The 27999-nt window shown below is 42.6% G+C and overlaps 1 protein-coding gene across 2 annotated transcripts; it reads right to left on the reverse strand.

Annotated features, from left to right (window-relative positions):
- arhgap32a (Rho GTPase activating protein 32a) lies at positions 1-27999 on the reverse strand. 2 transcript variants are annotated; one of them, XM_080888863.1, is made up of 22 exons: positions 27922-27999; positions 20064-20177; positions 19020-19125; positions 16896-16987; positions 16554-16638; positions 13658-13744; positions 13427-13564; positions 13228-13320; positions 12536-12658; positions 12276-12353; positions 10925-11006; positions 10641-10790; positions 8608-8710; positions 7691-7835; positions 7211-7293; positions 6739-6846; positions 6465-6610; positions 6145-6358; positions 4936-5084; positions 4690-4764; positions 3882-4559; positions 1-3701 (listed from the first exon to the last, which is right to left on the reverse strand). In XM_080888863.1, the coding sequence occupies exons 1-22, from the start codon at positions 27927-27929 to the stop codon at positions 1429-1431; spliced, it is 5130 nt and encodes a 1709-aa protein (XP_080744989.1). In that variant the 5' UTR covers positions 27930-27999; the 3' UTR covers positions 1-1428. The 2 variants fall into 2 exon arrangements, with proteins under 2 accessions (XP_080744989.1, XP_080744990.1); XM_080888864.1 differs by lacking the exons at positions 16554-16638; positions 16896-16987; positions 19020-19125; positions 20064-20177; positions 27922-27999 and adding an exon at positions 14811-15254 and having other exon boundaries at positions 2-3701.

Consider the following 27999-nt stretch of genomic DNA (forward strand, 5'->3'; position numbering starts at 1 on the left):
AACAATTAGTGGTAAAAATTTACAAAAAGGCATATCTCGTAGCAAGCAGAATTGTTTTTCCAACACTGTAGAGACCCCTAGAAATTAATTAGTTTAGATGAAAGCCATTAAAGTGTGTTCTTCGACAGCACTGCGGCCTATTGTTGCATTGTGGGTAATGTAGGTGCCATGTATTGATAAATAGCACGAAGAAAGTAATATCTCTGGTTACTAAGCATCCATTTTTAGACATTAACACTAATGAGTAAGGGTTGAAGGTAAAGTAAAGCAAAAAGATGCATATACAGTATCTTAAGTCATGTCCTCTAAATATATCCACGAAATAAGAGTTTGACGCACTGTAATCATTGATAATATATCTTTATTTTTTTTCTTTACTCTCACTAAAATAACTCAATTAACATGTCTTAACAGAATATCCTCGTCTACATTAAGAATTTAAAAGAGCATCTTTAAATGAATAAAACATGTAAAACACCACACTGTTAAAAGTTCCCCATGAAGAGCGAAGAAACTTTCATTACGCGACCAAAGCACGATGCCGCACAAAATACACTTTCACCGAACCGCATGAGCTGACTCGCATGTACATCTCGAGCATATTTTGCCGCGGTGCGTTCGACCTTAACGAAAGAAAAGGAAAATACGAAATCAAAAATCATAGCACTCATTGTTATTTTGCAATACACAATGTGTGATAAAGAAAAAGAAGCGCAAAGTTAGAAAGCATGAGGTTATCTTCCGCTTTACCGACCCTCCCAAAAAGTGCTAATTTGGATTTTAAACAAAGATTCTGAGCAAGCTGCTTCTTACAGAAAAAAATAGATACGCTATATATCAAGAGGCTTCATGTATACCACGTTAAGACAATGTGTTTCGTACACAGTTATCCTTAAAAGTGCTTGTTGAAGTCTGAGCAGACCAGAATAAAAAACAAATGTACAGTACATTGGCCACATGTTAGATGTGTTATTTATAGAAATATACGTTTAAAATGACTGTTATTTTATACACATTCTAAACTTTAAAATCATATTCATAAAACCAGTTAATTTACCTTGTCATCCCTTGTTGTGTTGCTTAGACATTAAATAAAATCTCTTCTTTTTTAAACACATTTTCTTCTCGTCATGCGTCTTAGTGTTTACACTCTTTTCATTTAATACAAGGCCTGCATACGATTCATTTGTTGGCTTCTAGCTTCCCTGGAAGCCACTGGGAAAATATGAAACTACCACTAACGCTGGCAGTATGATCCCCAGCAGCAGCAGCCTCACTTCACACTTTTTGTAGCAGCTCCTGAAGGTTAAAATAAACACACTTTCAAAGCAACAGTCTGTTGGTCTGGCTGAGGATAAAGTGCTGTTCTCCTTTGGCCCCAATGTGGAATCAGATAAAAAAACAAAAAAAACAAAACAGTGGTCAGAATCACTCGTAGACCCCGGCTTCTGATCTCAGAGCAGCGTGATAAAAAGCCTCATGACCCAGAGCCTGGGACAACAGTCTGTGCCCGCGGGGCGACATGCAGCCCTGGCCAGGCAGATATCCTGCCACGGCTTTAACGGATCTTGTGGGTTTAGGCTTGGGTGCTGCGTAATACCCCTCCATGTGGTCATATTGTGTGGGCCTGACTTTAGTGCTCTGAGTCCTTCTGTTGGAAAAGGATCCCAGATGTTCGGGATCCATTTGGGATTTGGCGTGGTAATGGTAGTAGTGACGGTTTTCTCTGGTGCTCTGCGACCTCCCGGGTCTCCTGAGGATGCTGGGTTTCACCATACCAGAGTAGCTGTTGACAGCGTTGGTCATCATTAATCGATCCTGGTCGTGACCTCGCGTATGGCTTCTGTCGTTGTGCTCGACGGTCTTAAAGTTAGGACAGCCTCTTTCCGGGAGCGAGGGGACTTTGCGAAGCGGTGGCTGCTGAGAGGAACGCTCTTTGATGTGAATCCGCCTGGAAGGCCCCGAGTCCGCGCTTGAGCGGTGAACGCGCTGCCGCCTGGTGACCTCGGGGTCTACCGGTTGGGACCTCTGGGAAGTCGGGGATGTAAGCATAACATTTTGTCTTTCCATCTTGTCAGCGGAAAGGAGGCAGGCATTTCCAGGGTCTGACTTGCTTCTCGTGTGTGCGATGTCTCTACTTCTTGTGTCAGCAAGCGAGATGGGACTCTCGCAAGGAGACGCAGCTGGATATGTGTTTTTATGTCTGGATTTACTCTCCTGCATGACTGGTTGATATAAGAGTCTTTCAAAAACTTCTGCGTCTCTCGCCTCATAAACAACAGTGTCCCTGCTTTCTATGAAAAGCTCTCTGTTCACAGGGGGGACGCGCTGAGGAGAGTAGTTGTAGTAATCTGATTGTCCGCTTTCTCTTGTTGAACGCACGGTGTAAGACTTACTGTGTCGGATGCCGCTTTGCCGGCAGGGCTCTGCGTAATAGCGAGAGCCATCTGCAGGGTTCACATTTGAATAGGGACTGTAGTGGTAGTCAGCGTGTGTGTTCTCAAACTGCGGCCGCACAGGGTGAAGACCAGTCTGATTCAGCCTCTGATAAGGTGCTTCCTGGCCTGCTGTCTGCTCGACATAAAACATGGTGTCAGGGGGCAGGACTTCTGTCTCTGCCAACTCGTAATGACTAATCTGAGGGGCATGGAAGGAGCGAGCCCTCCGGATGGCCGGGTGCCCGACTACTCTATCGTCTGACCTCTGCCACTGGCCTTGTTGCCTGTGGCAGCCACTGATAAGGTGCTCATCTCTATGGTATCGTCTGTACTGAGGTGACAAAGGGTGCCTTAAACCTAAACTGCTGTAGCGGCCTTCGGAGGACTGCCTGTACAAGCCTTTTGGCCCAGAAAGGTGAACCGACAGAGCATCAGGCCGAGGGCAGTGAGGTGCAGGCATTCGTGCTGCCTGAACTGGTCGGTGATGATGATGATGATGATGATGATGATAATGTTGATTACTGTAGACATCCTCAAGCATGCCGAGCGGCGTCTCCTCTTCTGGGCTGTAATGATGCGTTAAGGAGGGCTGTAATGGACGCGGAAACACCTCCTTGATGGATGCGGGCATGGAGGTCTCTGCCAGAACGGAGCGGAAATTAAAAACGTTTATCGAGTCCGGGTTGACGTATCCAGGAGAAGCCGATGGGCTCTGAGGCGAGTAGACGGGCTGAGTGGGTGTTGACACTCCAACACTCTGATAGGTGTGCTCTGTTTGCGTGACATCGCTAAGCTCTTTTTTCTCTCTGCAGTCCCTCCTCTCAGCGCTGCCTTCATCCAAGCTCCCTGACCCAAGCGGACTGACATTAGGAGTGAAATTGCACATGCTTTCCTGTCCGTCGGTGACCTGTAGCGACTCTGAGCAGAGGTGCGGAGGCAGGAAATGAAGAGGATGAGAGTAGCAGTGGGTCTCCGCAGGGCTGTGCACCGATGTTTGCCACTGGGAAGCAGGGGAGACATTAGAGCCGCTGTACTCCTGGGGATATGCTTTGAGATCAAGGACTGAGGGCCGTGGTGGTCTGTCCTGGACGTGAGATGCTTCCGGTCTGTGAAGCGGATGCACAGGGACATTGCTTCTTCTTTGGGAGCCACTGCTGGCCTTTTGGGCAGTTTCAGCCAGAGCCAGAGCCAACTTGCGTGCAGCACTCGTCAAGGGAGGGTGAGGAGGGAGAACAGAGACTGAACTCATAAGTCTATCTGTTCCTGGGGAGGGATAAGACAAACAACGCTACAGTATGACAGGACAAACAAAGCTATGGTAAGACATGATGGGACAAGACACAAAAGCTTTCATAAGAAACTAAGAAAGGCATTCTTATTTAAATAACCGCTAACTTTACAGTATAAATCAAGTATGCAATGTGAAAGAGCAATGGCACTAACCTGGATCGGACATGTTCTGTGCAGACTGAGTGAGGTCTGTCACAGCTGATGCCTGGCTCGCTGTGCTGAGTGGGCTGCAGTGTTGATAGGACGCTTTGGGCCCTTTTCCATCTGCCAGTGGAGCGTCACTGTTATCCGCTGGGGTAGAAGAAACCTTCTGAGGTGGCAGAGACATGGATGCAGACTGAACATCTGCTTGCGTCTTAAATGATTTCTTCCTGAGTTTAGGGGAGAGCTGCTTGTAGCTAACCTTCCTCACACCTTTACTGAGCACTGGACTAATGTCTGGAGACTGTAGGCAGGCCAGGTTGTTGTTGTTAGGAGAAGAGATGAGCTCTGATTCACTGGAACAACCAACATTCTTCCTCCACTTGTTTGTATCTTTACCGTGTTGTGGTCCAGGGGTTGCTGAAGGTGGGCTGCACTGAAAAGACATGGGGTCAAAGTCTAAAATAGAGATGCCTGCAGCCGGTGGAGAAAGGTCGAGGTCATCCTCCTGGTGCGGAGGTGAAATGCCTGCTGCAGTACTGACACGGTCAGCACCAGCATGACTCTCGTGTGGCGGTTTTGTTTTGCGGTCGCGTTTACTGCCGCCGTTGTGGAGGTCGTCTTTACTGACGGCAGACATGGCCTCGCTAGTTGAACGAGGTCTGAGAGGACGGTAACTTGGAGGCTCCCCTGGGATGGAATAAATTATACTCATATTATATTTATACTGATTATTTAGTAGTATGTTGTACAAAAATATTATAAACCACTGGCAGCATGTTTGAAGTGTAAAAAATAGACAATATTAAACATTAATTACCTTGTAAATTTTGCAAAGAGGTGAGAGATTCTTCACTTTTGGTAGAGCGCAAAGTGCCACTATCTCCTCTTCCCCCTGCAAACATTTGATCAAATTAATATTCCTAATAAATTAATCAGCATCTCTAATAAATACATCAATCAGTACAAGAAAGCGATAAATTAAAATGCAAAAAAAGAAGCAATAAAGATTTGGGGTACAGAAGCTGCATGTTTTCTGGCTGCGCAACAGCAGCAGTGAGCTGACCTGGCAGTGCAATGCTCTTTATCTCGTTAGGCTCACTGGGGTGTCGCTTCAGTTTACGTTTGGACACAGAATGGGATTTTCCCAGGTGGAAAAAAGAGAGCCAGTTCCCCACTGGAGACTTCTTAGCCTTAGCAGGAGGCCGCTTGCTGCTGCAACACAGAAACGCATCATTTTCAATACTGGCGCTTGTTTCTAAAAGTACAAGAAGAAGAAATAACTGCTGTGAACAAAAACAAGACATTAGTAGTTACTATTTTTTCATTATATGATGTGATTAATTATCTAGTCTACAACCAGAGTGTTAGCGATGACTCACGATCAATCACAAATTGCATGATATTGTGAAGTATGAGAAGAGAGTGAAAGGTTTTCTTATCATTGGCTGTATTACACAAACGTATTAGAATTCAAATCCATTCAAAACTCAAAGAGGATCCTGCCACAGCCATAAACAGCGTGATCATCATGTCATAGAGTGGACCGGATTAGCACAATGATGATAGGAAACCCCCGTCTAACAGGATACACGTGGCAAAGTGAAAGTTCGAACTCTCCTGTCATTTGTTTTTTCAGCTTTTTTCATGTTGTTCAAGCATGTTTATTATCATGGAGGATCTCATGTTAATGACTTGAATGACTAAATTGTTTGAACTGATTCTTCAGCCCATCAGGAGCAAGAATTTGTAAGTGGTGTGCATGAAGGTCACACTGTGAAAATGGAAAAACCTTGTAAGTGACCTTATCCACACATTTCTTTTTTTATGTGTTACAATTTGTATTCAGCCAAATTGTTGTAAAACTTGAGTGAAGACCCATTACGTGATCATCGTTAAGTGCGATTAAACTGTGACCAATACTGTAAACGGACTGACAGATGACGGATGCCTCATCATGGCTCATCAGTCATCTGATTGGACTAAAAAAAATAAAAAAAGAGAGAAAATGCAAAATTTCCAAAAGTGAACTTGACATTTTCAGATACTTGTTTTGGCCGATTATTCATCTCATGGCATCTAATTAAAGAATAATTTAGTTATAAAGTTTGCAGCTTTGCTTTGTAAATGACTTTTAATTAAGTGCCAAATATGCTGCTCATCCATTAACTGTTATCAATAAACAGATCAGATCGGGTGTGACAACACGTGAGTCGCGGTTCGAGAAGCAGAAGGATTCCTTCACATATATCACAGAAGGCGGCCATATACCAACCTCTCTATCGGAAGCTCGATGACTGTGTGGAACTTGCCGAGGAGAGCTCCTGGTCCCTCTCCGACCTCGATGTAGTCACTGTGGGTGAGGCAGGGGGTGGTGGCCGGGGAGCTCAGATGTACCTGTGTGCGAGCCTGAGCTTCCTCTATAGACAGTAACTTAGTGGATGGGGAGCAGACCATCAGGGACTTTGGTCTGGATAAGGTGTTGTTACCTAAAGTTGAAATGTTCAGTGTGTTAGAGATGCATACAGGGTATATAATGTATACAAGAACTTTTATAATCCTTGACTGGGAAACAGTTTAAAAAAAAACACTTACCAGTCCTTTCCCTTATGATCGAATTAAGTTTGGGGCTGAAGAGAGCCTCAGTATTATTGAGGATGAATTCCACCACCACCGACTGGATACGCACCTCCATGAACGCGGCCGTGCCGCTAAAGCAGGCCGACTCGATCTGTCTGGACCTGAAACACAGCAAAGCACAGCGCAACCCATTTCACAGCTCTGTACCACTGAGACATGCCCCAGTTCACCGTCACAGAAAGGCTAGAATGAAACAGCAAAGCTAATGCTGTGACGCTATGATAGTCACCTGAGGAGGTTAGGTGCCCAGACGATAGCTAAGTTTTTTGTGTGCATGTTAGTGATGGAGCTGAAGGTGGCGAGTTGGGAGAGGTGCCTCATGAGGAACTCCAGTGTCCTGCAGAAAAAAAGTAAATTTTTAATCTAAGCTTTTTTCTTTTTAGACTTTAAAATTGACAACTTTAGCTTATTGTATCTGCTCAAACCCAACACAGTTATCCTTCCTATTACCAATAAAAAGATTTGAAACTGGTAGGATCAGTTTTTCAAATCTCAAGCTAAATAAAATAACTTTCAATTGCTGTGTTTGGTGAATATGTGAGACATTTTTGTAACTGAGATATCGGCTTGTGTAGAAAAACGGGATCTCACGGCTTCCACAAACCAAATCAGGCTCTCAGCAGGGTCCGACATGCTGTTTACAAAATCCCATTTCTACTTCAGACCACCAGGGTGCAGCAGCAGCGAGCTTGAAAGCTGACCTGTAATGTGGAGGAGGCAGCTGCTGGATGACATTGTGGATTTTGACCAGCCTCTCCTCATCTGTGGCTGCAGACACAGCCTCCTGTAAAAAGACAGAGGATAAAGCGCGCATGACTTCGAGACCGTTAATCACAGCCGAGGGAGTTTCCTCAACATCCCCGCTCTCGTTTTCCCCCTCTTTTTTTAAATATTCAAAGCAGCCACTGTTTTGTCTCGCTTAATCTGCTATTCGGGTTTTAACATGCACAACCCCCGCTGTTCCTAGAAAGCTCAGCGTGATGCACTGACCCCATTTTGAGCAGCACTTCAAAATGAGCAGAAATTTTGAAATGATTTCCTCTGTTCTTTTGTCAACACTGAATAACTAGAAATAGGTTCCTCGCAGCTTTTTTGCCCTACTTGTAATACTTGACACTGTTGCAATACCAGCTTCCTTTCTGATATCTATTCCCAGTGTAAACCCGTGCTGTGGTCCTTACCGAGAATCTGTCGTAGAGCTGGTAGGTGAGAAGAGGGTTGGGCAGCTCCCTGAAGTACAGTTTGCAGAGAGAGCCCACTGAGTGGATATCCTGTGTGTAGACGTCTCTGCTCAGGTCTGGGACCTGTTCAGAGTCAAACTCATGCCTACATGGAGACCAAAATAAAGAGAAAGCAGAACAGTGTGGGAGTCATCCTACTGCCCATCTGTCAATATATGAGAAAAACAAACAACAAAAACAGGACTATAAGCTCCTTTTGAGGCAGAAATCATTAATTTACCACATGATAATTATTATTACTATTTCAGTGTCTTTGTTTAAAAAAAAACTTCATTCTTGCATCTAATGCAGGAAATCTATTAATAAACTTGCTGATTATTATCAGAAAATCGTCGACTGCTTTTTTATCTCCTGTGTTTTCATAAATGTTGAAAGACTATTTCATGTGGTGTCAGTCAGTTTTAAGTGAGAAAAGACGTTTTGATTGGCTGCCAAACACCATCAGGTTCTGTGCCTAATTTATGTACTGATGGGGGATTGTTTCACAAATTCCTCCTGGCAAGCATAAACTAGATGAGAAGACCATTACAGCCGTTCAGAGCTGCACAGCTTGAAACAAATTGTGTTTGATGGATTCCAAGAGAAGCAGCTCAAAAAGAAAATAATATTTAATGAATCTCAGTATATTTCCAATTACTTATCATAATTCAGTCACCAAAAAAGCTTTTGAAAGAAAAAAGAAAATAAGCAAAAAGAAGAAAAAAAAAAAAGACACTGAAACCCCAGAGGGAACTCAGACTAGAGGGAATATTTTAGAAGGTAGATGCCAGTTTTGGAATTTGGTCCTTCCTGGGAATCCTCAGGAATTGTTTAGGGTTATATATCGATTTTGCAGCATGTGCGAAACAGGCACAAACCTCAGTTTCTGAATGTTGGAAGAGATCCCTGAGAGCCTGTAGATCCCATCCACCACTCCATGTTTCTCTATGAAGTCTGCACAACTCTTAACAACCTGGGGCACTGCAATAGACAAAAGATGGTCAGCGACATGCTTCATTCCTTTAGGATATCTGAAGTTGTCTATGCATTACCACATAAGAATAAAAAACCCCAAAACTCATTGTTCCTCTGATTAACAAATGGACTCTCCTCTCAAGCAGCCTGCCGTAGATCTTACAGAGGAGGCTGAAGAGTGTGATCCCCATGAAGCTGGAACACATTCTCCGGTCCACCTTCTTAAAAAGAGAAACCACTACCACAGTCTGCCAGTCCAGAGACATTGTCCTCAAGTTCAGTGCTTTGCTGCAAAAGCATGCCCACTAACACAGCCCTGAAACATCCGGTTACTTAAGAAATTCGAGAAGAATCTCATCCACCCCAGGAGCCTGGCCATCAGTGATGGGCAAGTCTTCCCCCTGGTCCCCAGTCTCTGATTCTTCTGTGGAAGCCATGCTACTGGGATCTAACTATTCCAGTGCACTACACTTACTGTAGACAATGTGAGTAGAGCCCTGCTCTCCCCTCCTGGAAAACCTGATGGTTTGCCACAATTGCCCCAAAGTCTACTAAAAGTTTTGCACCATGGTCTCAATAAACTCCTTTTTTGCTTCAGCTACAGCACAGCTGCACTCCATACAGCCTGCTGGTAGAAATGAGCTTCCCCCAGAGGGTCCATTGGATGAGTTAGGGAGGTGGTTGGGGAGAGGGAGGCCTGAACATATTTGCTTAGACAGCTGGCCCTGTGACCAATGACTCAGATAAGTGACAGAAAATGGCGGATGTAACAATAAAACATCCGTTTTGTCTTGATTCGGTGTACTGTGCATCTCTACATGTTATTACAAGCCAAGACTTTTACTAACCACTGCAGTCTGTTTACTGGGTTGGCCATCACTGACCACGGGCAGGTAACAGTGGTAAACGTCCAGCTTATCTCCGCATCATTCTCTGTTTCAACTCCAATAGTCACATTTAAATAGCTGCTTTTTTAGTGTGTTTTTGTGATAATCTGCTATTTTCGCACCTTAGACATGGATTACTTTGCAGTAAAGACTCAAACACGCTTATAGCTAGTGTCAAATTGAAAGTCGTCATTAAAAATATCCTTTCTTCAGGTGTTTTATAAGTTGAAGGTTTTCTATATCACGTTGCTTGTGTTACATTTTGCACACATTTTTGATGCCTCGATCGGTTCTTTCAAAAGCAATTTTTGAATGGGACGCCCTGACAAAAATCAATCATACCACGAAGTACTGCATGTGCAGCCAAAGCCCGAAAACCTGGATCGTATTTCTCTGTACCACAGCATGGCTCGTTGTGCTATGCAACAATTAAAAACATTTCACTGAGTCAATGTGTTGCAGTGGATAACAGGCTCATTCATCACTGTAAATACAAGGTACTGTGGTTTATCTTGAGCGAATCCAAAACACACAGTCCTGAGGCTGTTAAGACTCTTGAGTGAAGTGTTTACGCAGCATTTAAACATACATCACCCACCTTCAACAGGGAAAAACACTGTAATACAACTGGATTTTTTCCTATTTCAGCTGTTTTCTATGAATCATTACTCACTGGCTGAAGTGTTCCCACGAGGAAAGGTTACAAGTAGGCATCGCTTCATTGTAAGGAGTCACAACACAGGTGAAATTACATTATCCAGCGTGAAGAACAGATTTTACTACAATATTTAGCAAGAAATGTATGAAATTAAAGTAATACACATGATGAAAGTCACATGAGTATTGTCTACCTATTGACCCGAAGGCCTAAAAACCCAAAATACACAAAGCAGTTTTGGCAAATCTACAAAAATCTATAGAGCCACAGATTCACGAGGTAATCCCTGCTTTGGGATTAGTTCTTACCTTCCAGCAGTTTACACTGAAATGTGAACAGCCAGCAGGTAAAAATGATTCACTGTAAAATGAGAAATAAAAATCCATTTTACCCTCATGTCCTGAGTTGTGGAGATGTTCCCCCAGGTCACAGCCAAACACACGCTCTCGGAGGATGCCGCGCTGCCTGAGCTTCTGCGGCGGCGGTCGAGACTTCATAAAAGACCTCAGGAACGTTACCAGCTTTCCATGCTTCTTACACACTGATTAAGATGAAACACACAACCAACATACATATAACAGGCGAGTGAAATCAATCTGACTCATATCCTGGAAGCAAGTCTTAAATAAATCATCACGCACCGACACACACACACACACACACACTGAAAAGTACCTGGCTTTGGCACTGAGCTTTGAACACTGGGGGGAATCTTGTCATTTATCAGCTCAACACAGTCACAGGGGAAGAAACCAACCTGGAAGAAGAGAGAAGAGAGACTGAGAGGACTAAAGGGGAGAGACAGAAACTGTGATACGCTTGAATGTTAAAAGGACCAGAGGGGGTGTTTTATGCTGGAGCAGACTGTTATACGGCGAGGGTGCAGAAATAGGTCAGGAAGCATGAGACGCTGCCTCAGACGCTAAATCCTCAGCTATCAGCTGCAATAGTGTGGCTGGCATTGTTTGTGACAAACAGACACAAAACCTGTGAGTCTGTCTCGTTGCGTCTAGATCCTCATTGCAAAACGTGCTCCTGTTGGCAGCAACTACTTCTACTCTAGCAGGGACAACAACACATTTGATTACTTTGGTAAGGCATCCTGGAGTTGCAGGCCAAACCTATTATTAAATATATCCACAGACTTTGTATGGACATTGTAAATGGTTCATTTATTTGAAAGCATCAAATTTTTAAAAACATTTTCTGCTCTCCCATCTCCAATTTGCATAAAAATGTTGTGCGTCCAAAGTCTGAGGATATAACGATTGCTGTGAAATTTAGGCTTCATATGCTAATTACTTTGTATACATTGTATTTCTGGTTTGTTGAGCCACTCCCAGCGTGTTTTTCGTTCACACTTTGAAATCTGAAACTATATTTGAATATGAATATCTCATAAAGTATCCACAATAAAATGCCTGAAATGTTTTTATACATCAAACACAGCAAAATAATTAACAGTTATAAGAAAGGGATTAATAATTAACTTTCCTGTCATAAGTGTCGCGAGGCCAAATTGCCGTTTCCTCATGCCGAGATCGGTATCTCCAAGACCTTAACTCCCCATTCCAACAGTAAGTCTAAAGCCACAACTGCTGCAGGCAAGCAAGGACACACGCTAACTGCCAGAATATATATGAAAATGCTACATTGTTGCATTTTTAATGTCTCTCTGACTATATTTTAAACTTAATCTGGATTATCAGACTGCTCCGGGGCAGTAGGACTCGAAAATTAAAATACACAAAACATATTTTAAAAACATTATTTGCTTAGTTATAACTAGAGTACCATTTAGAAACTATTCAGATCTTTTTGGATCAGACACAAAATGTTTTTGAAACCAGAGAAAGTCGAGCAGAAGACCCATGATGATAGAATGACTCAAAAATATTAAAAGGTAAAACAGAACAGGGATGCAAAGTGGGACACCTCTGGTTCTCTTTAATTAAATTCAAGGTATTACCTGTTTTTACCTGTATTATTATACAGTAGAAAGAGGACATTTGTGCATTTATTATACCTGAAATCCATGTTTCCCTCGCCACCAGCCTGTGTCTTCTTTAGGCGGCATGTCGATGACTGAAACAATGTCCCCCACCTGGATCACAAAGCGTGTGATGATGAGTCTGATCACAGGTGAGTCCATTAAAAAGGAATCATGATGGAATCAGAAATCTGCATATGCTAAACACTCGGTCAAATAAAATCTAGCTAAAGAAGAAAAAACAAGTTAAACAAATGGGAGTGTGTTTCTCATAGATGTTTTATAATAGCTGGTACCTCAAAGGTTAGCTCGTCTGTGGCCTGGGCTGTGTACCGCTTGGTGACGTGGGCAGCGGCGATGGCGGGGACATTGATTGAAGCTTCTTCAGACACCAGCAGATGGTTCCCCTTGTTGTCGATCTAAAAATAAAAAGTGTTACAACAGAGACGTGTTAGCCCAGTTTTTCTTAAGCACAGGAAGCAGGGAACGGGAGCTCTGTCGCTGCAGTAAAAGTGACAGAGACAGGAAGCAGAAGAGAGGGAAAAAAATATTTTCTTTTTACCTCCAACTTGACTTAATATCAGTCGTTCCCTGTTAAAGCGGAGCCTGAACAATGCACAGCATGTAGCATAAGCTATTAAACTATTAAAGCATGTTTATAACCCCTCAATGTCCAAAATCGTCATTAAGGCTACAGGGGAGGGCATCAAATGTAATCTTTATAGGCGAATGAGCTACAGGAGACGCACTACTTCACAAAATACACTGACAACCGCAAGTTCTTTCATGCTTGTGTTGATATGATCTTGGAGCTCTGGTTTCTCTCACCATCAGAAATGTGGAGGGTTAATGCTACCAGTCTTGCCCAGGACACTCTAAATTCTGTTGTGCTATTGTGCTAATTCTTGATTAAAATAAAAAAACTTACGTTTTTCTGCAACAAAAGCAAAATGTCAGAACAAAAATCACCAAAAAGATAGTCAGATACCTCCATCCATGTTAATACCGGACCACAGTTGATCTTATTGTCAGCGATGTTAGAGAAGCGGGACAGGTAGGTTGCCAACATTGTGGCTACTGACTGGAAGGAAGCACATGATCAAGATTTGTAAAACACAAACTGTCTGTAACATTAAACAGATAACTTCAGGCAAATCTGTGATCTTATACGTTATGGACATAGATACCTCATCGGTGTCCTTCAGCGTGTCGTATCGCGGCAGCTCAGTGAGCTGGGAGTAACGACGGTCGTATATACACAAGTGCAGATGCTTGTCCAGCACCCGGAAGTCTTCATAAGACCTCTTCACCAGCCAGTTTCGACCCTGAGAGGACGAACAAATGATAAATGGAAATGGAAAGAAATATACGACATCGTGCGATCTAATCTCGTTCACAAAAGTAGCAAGTGATGTTACCTGGCAAGTGATCTGGACCAGAAAGACCAGCTCCTTGGAGTCCAGCCCAGCCTTTGGTCCTTCACTCTGCCCCTCTGCAAAGGCCAGCTACAGAGAGACAAAGAAGCTAACGCTGAGAAGGCTGTCGTGCTAAATAATTGATCAGTTTAATACAACAACCTCTCTGTATATGACCTGGTATACAAGGAGAACTTCATGTAAGGACCCATTTCTGCATGAAATAGTAAAACCACTTTTACGCTGAACAGTGGAGTGAAAAAGTGTGATGAAAATCAAGCACCAAGGCACTGTGGGCAAATAATGCATTAATATAGGAGGATGTGAAGATTTTGTAAAAAAGGAATTCCGACAAATGATCTTTAAATGTGACTGACAGCCTTCGTGGTTAAGTTATTTGGCGGATAAGGAGGATATATATCATCTGCCAGCAGCACTTCACTATAAATCCTGCAGTATGAAATGTATAATAGATCAGCTGTTAGGATTTCAGAACTTGGAGGTGGTGTAGATTTAAAGAATATTTCTTTTTCTCTTCCTCCTCACTAATTTTTAATATGCCCCAAAACTGAAACGATCAAAGCTTCACTGTAGTTTGGGAATTTGTTGATAGACATTACTGTAACAGCGACTTCAAAGGCCTCGAAGCCAAGGGAAGTTCTGGTTATTTATATCTGTTAGCAACTCATCCAGATACACTGTTATACAACACGCAGCGACCCAGTTACTGCTCAGCAGTAATACAGCAAACCACAGTGACAACGAACGCAGTCTGAGAAATTTGTATCTAAATAATTCATGATGGAAGAGCTCTTGTACACTGTGAGAATCTGAAATACTAGTCCCGACCAAACAGCTAAATTAGGTACGGACGGGTCAACGAGCCAAAGAGATTATGATGAGAAGGATTATGGACTGAATCACAGACAAAAAAGTAGGTTTCAATTTAAAAGATTTGAATAAAAATAAAACAGCAAAAATCTCAAAGTTTTCACCGAAGGCATGCTTGAGCATCACTTCTTCCGTGACGCTCAAACCTCAGAGGCTCCTCTCTTCAAACTAGAGCATGCTAATGCACAAGCGTGACATTATTTCCTCACGAATATCAACCATCAGAAGCTCAGATGAATATATAGTCAACGCATGGTTATGTTACCTGCCACTAAGGCATCTCACATATTCCCCGCAGCTGGAGGAGGTGGCTCTCTCTTTGTGTGCAGCCGCAGTCCTGGACCTCAGCAAGCTCCTCCAACAAGCCAAATCTTAGCTCAGAGCAGCGGCTCAAACGCAGCTCGCCTATTTGCCGTCCCCTGCCGTTTTACCCAAAAAGCTCATTTCCAGTGCTTTGGATCATCGCGCGCTCATGCTCTGTTCTAAAAGCAGAATATATGAAAAGAGGATGCTCCCAACTGTGTGTGTGTGTGTGTGTGTATGTGTGTATATATGTGTGTGTGTGTGCGTTACCCCCCTTCCTGCATCCCTTTTTCGATCTCTTCCCCCTCCTCCCTCTCCTGCGCTCGGTCTCCATCACCCTCCTCCTCTCGCTCTCCCTCTGTCTCTCTCTCTCTCTCTCTTAACCCTCTTTCCTTTCTCCGGCAACAAAAGGGGGTTTGCCAGTAAAATGGGCTCAGCCGGCACACACAGATACACAAGCTCATCCATCATACAAAGGCACAAGACACAAAGATGACCCTTTGTCATTTCAAAACAATTCTCCTTCACTGCGCTCTCAAGGCGAGACTGCAGCTAACCTGGAGAGGGATCAATCAGGCAGGCTGCAGACAGAGGCAGTCTGCTGTCCTTGTGCTATTCTGCAATCATGATATATGAGACTTGATCAGCGCCTGGCTGCTGCACTATGTGGATGAAGAGACATGAGAAATGCATCACGGGACAAAGACTAATCTCTCAGATTAAGTCGAGGATTCATCACGTTGCATTGTGGCGTGCAATACACCCCACAGCAATGTCTCCACACACCCAAATTTCTATTTCAGCTTGACTCTGCCTTTTGTCTCCTTGTGGTGCTTTCCAAGGTCACTGGAACTGTGCTGCTTCCACTTCCCTCAACGCTGCTGATGCATCCATCACAATCATGGCAACCACAAGAGGATGCGCAACAGAGTCAGAGCATCCAAGAATCGAAGTCCCGTCCAGCCTGTTACACTGTAGCTGACTAATACTAGATGTAGGGATTCAGCCTTAAAGTATGTGTGCATACATGCATACACTGCTCTGGCAGCCTAAAGCTGACACTGGCAGCCTGTAGTTGGAGCAGCCTGTATCAGAGGTGACTGACGCACTCTGCTGGCAAGCAACCTGCACTACACCGAGATTAACCAGGCGACTAACAATCACTTCCACACATGGATGAGCAGCCACTAAGGCTTCACTGCTTCTTATTATCACTGCAGTGAACAAAGTCTTTCTTAAACCTAGAAAATTATCTATATGTCCAAATAATTTATTACGTGGTTAAAGGAAAGGAATCCCAATCACTGACTTCAGAGGCCTGTGTTATGAAGCCGGATTTAAGGTTTAGTCTGTGCTTTTAGGTTAACTCTTCCCCTGCATCAACTATAACTGCAGCCACACTCACACACGTAACATGTGATTTATCAGACTGAGATTTTAAATTTGTCTCATACAAAATCCTACAATTCCTGGATAGAATAGACTATTTGCTCTATTGTGACATTTAAGGAGAAAGAAGGCTAGAGCAGTAACTGTCCAGGAAAGGCAAACAAGGTTATCGATTCAGCTGCCACGCTGCGTTTAAAGAATGATTCCTTTCTGGAGCAATTCACTAAAACGGCCACTGAACTCGAGCCAAAGACACAATTACTAAACATAGAAACTCTGCTGCTGAAGTCACGGTGTAAGTATTTTCAGGTCTCACCTGAACATTGCCAAAATCAACTGTCTCATAGTGGAAATGGGCACACTCTGCCAATCTGGGAAAGTGACCTCTGGGAAAAGTCAGCCTGAAAAACAAAAACAAAAAAATATAGCAAACGCAGCAACTTATCAGTATTTAAAACACTGAAAAAGAGAAGAGCAAAGTTTATTGGCATAAAAGAAGAAGAAGAAGAAGGGTGAGGTTAGGTTTGCACATGATAACAGACTCACTTATCTGTCTGTGTCACACCCGTCATTTTATAGGTCCTCATTTCAGTGGCCTGAATAAGAGGCCTGGTTTACTGCCTATAATAGCAGCAACACTGTCTCCAGGAACACCTACTTCTTCATGTTCTTGACCTTCATGCTGGCTGTGCTGACGCAGGAACGCAGGATGGGCTCAGCCGGGTGCTCTGTGATGTCATCGCTCCTTGCCTGCCAAACGGAGACAGCACCCTTCGATAAATGTCAGTCAGTCACGGGACAGCTGATGGAGAACCATTTGCAGTGACCACAGTAATGATGTCGATCACATGAAAGAGTGAAGGTGCTACAACTGAAGTGCTACACACTAAAGGAGTGACTCTAAGCAGTACAATAAGTTTTATGCTACAGCATAGTATGCAAGGCTAATATGTTATATTACTATATGCTGTGGTGTATTGCATTCTTTGCTATCCTATAACTGTGTTATCATATATGTGTTCATGTTTTGTTGAAATGTCATTTACACTAATATTAGCAATTCCTGTAAGCATTAGGCCTTTTCTTTCCATGGATTCTGTTACTGTACTACGTTGTTATTGTGCTCCATAGAGCTAGAAAGCCATGCACATGAATGGACAGATATATATTCTAGTACATAATGAACAAATACTGCTTTATCTGACTTGTTATCAAGTCAGATGTTATCAAGTTCATTACTTTGAACCAAAAATGTACTTTATTCAGCATATTTCATACCACCATGATGTCAACAACTCAGAAAACTGGTGCAGCAAACTTGCTCACTTTGAGGCAGAGTTCATTGGAATTTTTCCAGTTAGAAATCAAGTTTTCAATAGTGAACGCATGAATGCAGTATAAGCTGTAATCTTGTTCTTCTTTAAGCTGTTCCCTTTAGGGGTCGACACAGCAGATCATCCCTAGCATCCTCTTCTGTCACACCAACCCTCTGCATGCCCTCCTTCACTACATCCATGAATCTTCTCTGCAGTCTTCCTCTTTTCCTCCTGTCTGGCAGCTCTATAATCCACTTTCTTTGTCTAATATATCCACCATCTCTCCTCTGCACATGTCCAAACTATTTCAGCCTTGCCTCTCTAACTTTGAGCCGTCCCTGTGATGTACTCATTTCTAATCCTGCCAACTCTGCAACCTCCACCTTGGCCTCCTGACTTTAGGTAAGTGCCACCGTCTCCAAACATGTATTATAGCAGGTTTCTCTACCACTGAGCAAACTTCCCCTAACACTCTTGCCACTATCCTTCCGTCACACTTGTCTCCACCCACTCCACGTGTACATAGCTTGAAAATCAAAATGCAAACTTGGAATTTTTTTTTTTTTTTTTTTTAAATACAGTATACATTAAAAAAAAAAAAAATGCACACATCATGTGACCACTTTGCCTAATAATCCCTCAGGAGGTAACCATGAGACAACGGGTATCTGGTGCCAGGACTTCCTGTTTTTTGTAGTCGTTATTGTTTAAGAATGTAGATACATTTTTAAAAAGCAAATAAGAAATAATAATCATACAGTCAGTAGTTTTTTGTTTTTTTTTTAAATTGCATTTTAAAATGCATCTATGTTCGGTTAATCAAACAGGAAGTATTGGCACAAGATACATGCTGTCCCACGGTAATGACACTACCCCACAGCCACCCACCTTTGCTCTTCACAGGACTGTTTCCCTGCTTGCAGTCTAACATTGACCAGATGTAAATGGTTAATACTGCTTTAAGCAGAAACCAGAACGCTTCCAGGAACAAGAATCTAGCAAGTCCCTTGCTAACAGATTCTGCATATTCATGTGCAGATATCAGAGTTAAGAGAGATTAATATGGATAGAGAGAGATAGAAACAGACAGATGGTAATTAACAAACAAAATTCACCAATTTTACATCTTAAAATCCCCCTTCAGATAGATAAAGAAGACAAACAGAGAGAAAAGATGACATCATGTGTCTGTGGCATGACACCGTCATCACACCTTTACCTCAGCTGCTATCAAGCATGTCATCTCAGTCTCTGGTGAGATATCCTTAAATGCAAATTTACATAACAGCTGACTTTCACATGTCCGCCATATGACCTCGGTGACAAGATGCTGTGAATAACCTCCAGAACCAGTGCAGCCTCATGGAAGAAGGGAGACATCCATCTCTGCTGGTGTTTATGTGTTTTCTTGTATAAGTGATGAGTCAGAGGCGTGTTTGTGTGTGCGTGTGTGTGTGTGTGTGTACCATGACAGTGGATGTCTCCTGTGGTTGTTTCTCCTCTAGAGGATTACTGTTAGTGGCTTGAGGTAAGGCATCGTCTTTGTCCAGCTCGGTAGACGGTAACACGTCACTACAGGAAGACACAGGCCAGGAATTTAAATAAAAGAGAGATAACATGTCACAGTATCAACTGCTGTGCCACGGAGACTTTAAAATAAGGCTTGTCACTTTTTTTTTAAAAATACACCAGAGGGAGCAAGTGAGGAGAAATTCATAAAGTGTGGCTTGGTCTCAAATCCTGACATTGCAACAGCATGGCCCAGAAAACATGTTGTACAAGCACTGCAAGGTTTAAATTGCATCACATATGATAACTGGGAAATATGTGAAAATACTAGTTTAATCCAATCAGGTCAAGGTGGAAACATATGTTGCACAAATATCCGTGATCCAGATTAATCTGAAAGCAAAACAAAACAAACTGTAGCACATTTGGGGTCTGTTGGATGCCCTTAGGAAAGCCAAGGTTGACTATTCAGTGAGCCATAAAGACAATTCACCCACAAGGGACTGCTTCACAAAACCGTCACTTGAAATGTGACTCAGTGTATTGAAGAGGGCAGGGTGAGGTTCCATTCAGCTCAACTTTTATGAGCAACAAAGCCAGGAGAGAGACAGAGCACGGTTTTGTCAGCGTAATTCAGCATGATGAGATCAGGACTCCAGGCCAGGAACACAGACACACAGTGTAATTTATGTGATCCACAGGGATACAGTGAATTGCATAAGAGAAGAAGAGATATGGTAAAGTCTGGACATGATGAAGCTTGAAACAGAGACAGTCTGTCTGTCTCTCTCTCTGGGGACAGGGTCATGTTTTAGCCTTAACGCTGTCCTGCTCTTACTTTCCTTCATGCAGCATCTCAAATGCAAAAACGCATGTAAATGAGCACACAAGCACATGATAGTTAGAGCTACGCACGCACACGTCTGTCTCCACACATTTTTATGTTTTTACATGATTCACATCAGCTGACATGATGTGAGAAAAAAAACAGAGCAACTCACCTCTCAAGGACGTCACTACTTCCTGGTTCTCCCTCTGGTCCTGAGGCAGCATTCTCAATCACCGCGGCAACCACGCATCCAGCCTCCATGATGCTGCTTTTCTGCAACTGTCCGCTGTAGAGAAACGTGAGTGGGAGGAGAGGGAGGGAGACAAAGCCAGAGTGGGTGGGTGAGCGTAAGAGTAGAGCATGGGAGAAGGAGTCCGATCCTATGAAGCCGCCAGACGTTAACACACTTGAGGCTGCAGCGTGCGCGACTCTCAAGGCTACAATTCACATAGCCCAGACTGTAATCTGCGATGACATCATGCTACAGTGCCAGGAGCTGCTTCAGGGATATAAAGAATGTCAGACGGCACATTCATGAGAGGATTTCATGAGAATATCAGCTTCTTTTCTTTCTTCCTTTTTTTTTTTTTTTATCATTTTTGCACTGACAGGAGTTAGCTGGAGAAAACATCCACCTTCAAGAAAATGTCAAGGCTGTCATGGCAGTTTCAGTATGAGCCCCGGGATAAAATTAGTTCACTTAGCATCATTATCTTTGCTCATAGATATCCACTCACTGGCTATTTTGTTTGGTGCAACTGTTAAGCTGCTAGTAAATGCAAATATCTTATCAGCTAATCACATGGCAACAACTCAATAAATTTTGGCACGTAGAAATGTTCAGAACAACCTGCTTAAGTTTAAACTGAGCATCCAAATTGTTAATAGAGATGATTCAAATCACTTTGAATATGGCATTGTTGTTGGTGGTCTGAGTATTTCAGAAACTGCTGATCCACTGGGATTTTCCAACAAAATCATCTGTAAGGTTTACAGAGATGGTCCATAACTGAGAAAATGTACAGTGAGCACAGTACTCTGGTTAAAAATGACTTCGTACATCAGAGGAGAATGGCCAAAATAGTTCACACTGATGGGAAGGTAATAGCAACTCAAATAATCAATCATTACAACCAAGCTATGTAAAAAAGCATCTCTGAATGGACAACATGTTGAACCTTGAAGCAGATGGGCTACAGCTGCTGAAAACCACGCCAGGTGTGACTCCAGTCACCTAAGAACAGGAAACTGAGGCTAGTGTCATAAAGGTGTGGGAGGTTTTTCCTGACAGACTTGGGGCTCCTTAGTGTTAACTGGCATGATTAGAAATGCTACAGCTTACATGAATATTGTTGCTGACCATGTCCATCCATTTGTGACCACAGTGTACTGATCCTCTGATTGCTGATTCCTTTAAAATGACAATGAGTATACTGCACAATCAAATAGAGCATCTATGGTGGAATGGGACGTTCACATCATGGATGTGCAGCCAACAAATTTGCAGCAACTGTGTAATGCTATCGTCTTAATATGGACTTCATCCATTATCTACTTCTAGTTATCTAGGGGCAGGGATAGCTCAGTAGGTAGAGCAGTGGCCCCATGATCGGAAGGTCGGGGGGTCGATTCCTCTGAACAGCCACCCTGAGGTACCCCTGAGCAAGGTACCGTCCCTACACACTGCTCCCCGGGCGCCCAATGGCTGCCCACTGCTTCACTGAGTGAATGGGTTAAATGCAGAGAGGAATTTCCCCACGGGGATCAATAAAGAACACTTTCTTCTTTCTTTCTTATCCCTATCAAAGCACCACCTCACATTGGGAGGTCATAGAGTATACCCTGTACTGACCTTCACTCTGTTGCAAGTCACAGACAACTAAATAAGGTTCATACTGGTGCTGTCCAGGTGCAATTTTGGTCTGGGGTTATTTCTTATGTGCTCGGCTTGGCTCCAAGTCACGGTCTGTAGCCTATCCCAGTTACCACAGGGCGAGAAGGGGGGTACACCCTGGACAGGTCGCCAGGCTGTCGGAGGACCAACACAGGAAACAGACGACCATTCATGCTCACATTCAATCCTACAGGCAACTTAGAATAACCAGTTAACCTAATCCCACCAACTGTATGTCTTTGGACTGTGGGAGGAAGCTGGAGTACCAGGAGAGAACCCACACAGACATGAGGAGAACATGCCAACTTCACACTCCAAAACTCAAATTTAAAAAGTTTTAAGTGTAAGAATGCGTAAGAATCATCATATTTGGAAAGGCTCATACCAATATGGCCCTGATCTATCTTACTGTCTAATGGAATCCAGTATCACTACTGACCTCCTTATGTACTGTAAACAAACAGAAGAAATGCCCTGATTAAGCAAACTCGGCACCACAATCTTCCCATAACTAGCTTCTAACCAATGTGGGTGTGCATTGTGAAACAGTGCATGTTAAAAGGGCGTGTGGGTGGAAAAAACAAGCCTCTTTTCACACCTCTGAGGTTCATCTCCAGCACTAAAAATCCCTCCATTTAACTCTAAGGCAGTTTTACCATCCCTAAGCAGCTCTGCTAATCAGCACAGAAATGTTTGGAGTAACAAGTAGATTCGTCAGCCCCAACTAACTGCTGCTGTAGTAGCAGTTTCCCACCAGCCCCTCTGGCCCAGAGCCTCACTGAGTTGCTGTTGACGGCCTTCTACAAAGCCTCCTGACTCAGCAGAATGTGAGCAGGCAGACAGGAATATGGGCCAGATCAGACTCCAATTCATCCACATCTCATACTGCATCTCCTCTCTAATAGACACTGTAACCTTGCCAAAGGAGAGCCAACGTACTATACAAGCAAGCAGCAAACTAATTTATTGTTTAGAAGTGTTGCATCAAGCACTGCTTCATAAGGGTCACCGGAGGGAATGTTTTTTGGAAAGTCATATAGAAGTGAAGACAGTATGCTGCCAATTAATGTGGCTCTAGAGGCACATGTAATAAAATTAGTGCCTCTATTTACAGCTTAAAAATCTAGGTTAACACAAAAAGATCCAAGCATTATCTCTTCATTGTTTACAATATTTCCTTTATCGTGCATTCCATGATTTTAAAAAAAATGTGTGCTACATGGTACAATACCTGACCTTGCTGATGGCACCGCATAAGACAGTGAATCAAGCATAGGAACATGCTGTACTGCACACTGCAGAGGAGGCAGGCTAGCTGTGTGCTTTAAAGCTGCCTGACAGAAACAGAAGCCTGACAACTTGTGGGGGATGAGCTGAAGATAGCCGACAGCAACATATGATTGAGGGCTATACCAAACACCTCTCAGCATCATGAAAATCACAACACATGGAGGAAAAAACAGGAGGACTATTTTGGAATTGCCCCAAATAGCTTGAGCTATAAAAAGATAAAGCTGTCACATCTGTAAAAAAAAGTCATTACTCTAGTTGATCTTGGCAATGAAACAGGTAGCACATATTGATGCAGCCGTACAGGTGAGAAAAACACCATCCCGCCAAACCAGGCATCAAACCCATGTAACTAAAACTGCAGAGCTGCTGTACGTCAAGCAGAAATCATCTTTCCACCACATCTCCATCAGTCATTTTCAATGTGTTAAGCAAACCTAATCCAGATGTACAAATAAAGAAACCCTCTACCTGTCACTTAAAAAAAAGAAAAAAAGTAGTGCTGCTCTGATGTCAGGAGACTGCAACAGAGAGTGTAAAAGGATGTCACCCCGGTATCTGATGGCCTAGATGGCATTTTAAGGAAAAACAGGGCAGCCTACACAGTCGTGCACACTTTTTATGAAACTGCTATCAGCATGTGTGCTGACAAGAAGAATGACTGCCTGTATATTTGTAGCTACAAACACACAGCAGATGTGTCTAAGTGAGTCACAGATACTTTATCACATATGAGAGGAGGCAGGAAGGCAAGCCAAGGAAGGAAGGAAGCTAAGAAGAAGGAGAGGGAATATGAAAATGTCTTTTTACCTTTCTCTGTAAAAATTGAATTTAACTGACACATATTAATGCAAAAATCGCTCCCATTCTGTGGACCTACAGTAAACAGTGTAATATGACCTAATCACACCTTCATTATGGAATTAGCAGAAGTCTAATGAAAGAGCAAAAAGAGTAACAATAAGGCTGCATTGTAATTATCACTGCTAGCTTGCAGAATGTTTGATTTTTACTTTTTAAATTTGATCCCTTACTGGCCAGATGATAAAACACACATTGTTGGAAGTTGCCTAAATAAATACTTCTGGCTACATGATAAGTGTAAATCTGCTACACTCTGTCCTGCTGTTTTCACCACATTTGGGTGTCTGTATTTCAGTGTTAGCTGGGCTGTGTGAAGCAGGTTTGCAGGCCTGTTGTGGTTAGAATGAGCCAAAATAGTAAAGATGGCAGGTCAGAAACCCAAAATGAGCTAGAAAAAAGCTGAAATTATCCGAGAAGCTGAGGTACACAACAAAGTGTGATGATAATCATAGATGGGGAGGAGGAGTCACCATGACACCACCCACTCATCTGTGAGCGGAGCATTTTGCCCGTCAACATCAGGGTCCTTTAAAACTACATTTCACATGTGAGGGGTGAATCCGAATAAGGAGAGAGGGCACGGCACACTCATAAACTTGTGACTTTAAATCACATGACAGCCAATCAGATACTCTGCTTTATAAACTATTTACTTTACATGGAACTATGATTACCAAAATGAACTTCGTGTTGGATTCAATAAGACTTGGAACTGGTGACTGGGACAATAAATATATTCGCAAAGTGTTTACTGAGGTCATGAATGGAAAAACAAGATGACTATATCATAGTTGCCAATAGTTGCTATTAGAAAGAAAGCAGGTTTAAGGCCCTTGAGCACTGGTTCTACTTTTCAGACCCAAATACGATGCCCATTTCTTATATACGGTCTATAGTGATAACTGTCTCTGGGTATGTGACCCTTTCACATACACATGGCCATGGTATCTGTGAAGTTTATTAAATACCGACTGTATCAGCTTAAACTGCACTTTTAATAAAATTCTTTTATTTTTTCTGCAGAACCCCCCAAAAGGCAAGTGGCTGGCCGATGGAGGAAACTTGGTTTCATGCTCTCATTCTGAGCTCTGGATTGCAGTCAACACAGGCAAGAGACGCAGAGGAGAAAGCCCTGTGGTTACCATGGTAACCGCTCTCCCGTCCATCGTGACTTGATGCTCCTCCAGACTGAGGATGAGGTAAGCACAAGGAGGCAAATGATGCCTCAGAGGAACCTTTGGCCAGAAGCTCCGACACATCACCAGAAAGTCTATTTGTTGCTTCTCTGCACGGCAGGACTGAGACAGCAGGTGAGGCACTGCTCTCTGATAATGCCGTTTAAAAAAAATAATAAAAAATCAACTGTAGTTACTGAAGCTTGGGCTCAAATCACTTCATAGAGGGAGGAGGAGGAGATGGTGGTGGCGAGCGGTCATTTGATCTTATAATCTCCTTGAAATCAAACCACAGTGAGATTAAATTTAGCTCGGCCTTTGCCCCGCAACCTCCAGAGTTACAGTGATCCCCGGTGCCAGGCAGAGAGCGGGGTGACCAGCAGGGCGATTAAGTTGTATGCAACAGAGCCAAATATTTAATCAACAAGCTGATCTGTCACTCTGGATGACAGTCTAACCCTTACAGTAAGATGAAGGTCTTTCCAGTATAAGCACGAGTGTTTACTTTGTCTAAAAAAAAGACATTTTACCATTTTACTGTGTAAGACAAAAAAAGAAAAAATGCAGGAATGCCAGAGGACAAGATCCCAGCTCCCTTTACAATCTAGTGCAATCTAATACAGCAATCCCTGCAACAGCTACAAACTTTGTAAAGCTCATGTTCAGCTGTCAGGGAGGTTTTGACTCAGCTCTGTGGAAATGCATTTATAAGGCTGTACTGTACAGTCGACTGGACCACATTACACAAAATACACATTACCATAGAATATGACTAATGCAATTATTACAGCGAGCCCACACACTCCAACACACATTTCTAAATAATATTTTCTACGATGAATCGTTTGTTTTACGACATCTCCAATGCATTTATCTCCTAACGCCAAATACAGTGTCTGTAAATAGCACGTTTTGTCCTACAGACATTACAAACATAATTGTTCCCGAGTGACAAACTGGACCCAGTGGATTCTGGGAGTTGTGTAAAATGTCATCAACTGGATAAAAATATAGTTCATTAGTACAGAATGTCAAATAGCTCAAAGTCTTTACTGGTGCATCTGCAGTCTTAAAAACAAAGCCATTTAAAATGTATATATATGATTACTCAAATGTTGTTAACATATTTCAGTTAACTGAGGGATTGATGGACTAACCATTCACTCAAAAATCTGCCTGTTTCTGTGTTTGACTAATGTAATTACATGTGATTTTGTTACATAAGTATAATGTAAAATTTTACATTTAATTGAATCTGGGCAAATGAAATTCACTTGATTGGTATACATTACATTTAACACATTAACAGTTCATTTAATATATTTCAGTAGCATCTCACTCAGAACTGTTGCTTTATGTTTGTTTCTACTCTACAGCTATTTTATACTCAAGCCTCCACCACACTTGCCATATCTTACATAATGAACACAGCCTCACAAATTACAATACAATTCTTAGCTTTCAAACACTAAAGATCTTTCTAACTAATAAATAAACACATGGCAGAAATTCGAATACAGGAAGTGCAGGTGTCACAACACTTATTGCAGGGCAAGTGTTGCACTGTTGCAGTAACACGGGTCTTGGTTACACTGTGTCCACGCACTGCACAACAGTGATTCACAGACACACACCAGCAACGAAATCCTCTTGACAGACAAAGTCAGTTTTAATTCCCTGTGATGCAATCATGCGCATATTGCAGTCCCGTAAACCGACTCCTGGGATCCACTGGGAAAACTTTACAGCCTGTGTACTCTGACCTGTTGGGCCTGACAGATCAGCGGTCAGCTGCGTGCGTAACACACGCGCACACATAAACACACGATCATTAGTCAACTCTAATGTCAAGAATCACATCAGCTTGGTGGGGGGGGGGGTCTAAAATACGCGCGATGGTCACACCTTCGGCGCAGTGGCGTGTCTAGAAAATTTTTGTTGGGGGGGCCAGGTAGGGGCACAGATTTGGAGAAGGGTGGCAGATGTAATTGGCAGATAATGTTTAAAAAAAATTCTACCAACCGTTAACCATAATTAAATAACCCTGTAAACCTAATAACTGAATGTGCTTTTAACTCTTATTAGAATGAGATTTTAAGCACTACGGTGCAAAGTTTTTAGATACTGCGTTGATAAAGTACAAGAGATACAATCAGTGCTTTGTCAGTGTTTACTCAGCATTCAAGGACAGCAATATTTGCATAGTATTTTTACTGACATATAGTGCACATATGTTTTGGGCAAAAACATTTTTTAATATTAAAATACGAACATTTGTAACAAATAATTGACAAATCAGCCAATTCCAATGTAAAACTTTATCTGCCTGTTAAAAAAAGAAGATAATCTTCTCACAAACTGGTGTTTGATTTTGAAAAAAGTGGGGAAACAACTGAAAAGACTAACATCCCCTTCCCTCATCCACCTGCTGGCCTCTGTGGAAGCCCCGCCATAGCCACCACCAAACAACTGAGTTATTTTTACACATCGACCTGCATCTGGCCAATCCACCACCTCTCATTGTTCATGCCGTTACAAAAAAAAATAAAAAATAAGTCACCGGGCATATCCCCGGTATGCCCGATGGCCAGTCCAGCTATGTTAACCTGCAACCAAATCTGCAGCTCCATACAGCAATGTTACGACTTGGATTATATATTATAACTCATAACTCTTATGTTAGCTGCCCTCAGTAGCATACTGTCTGAAATATTCGACGGCTGCAATAATTCTTTAAATGTTATTTTTTCCTTGGTATTCTAATTTCACCGAAGTTTACTAAACTCAACAAACTTAATATTACTTACCGGGACATTTATTCTGGCCTCATTTTCTTTCACCGAAAAATTGTTTCCTGCGGTGCCATCTTTCGTGCTTGGCTCTCC

The sequence above is a fragment of the Rhamphochromis sp. 'chilingali' genome (genome assembly GCF_963969265.1).
Source record: "Rhamphochromis sp. 'chilingali' genome assembly, chromosome: 8".
NCBI classification, from domain to species: Eukaryota; Metazoa; Chordata; class Actinopteri; order Cichliformes; family Cichlidae; genus Rhamphochromis; species Rhamphochromis sp. 'chilingali'.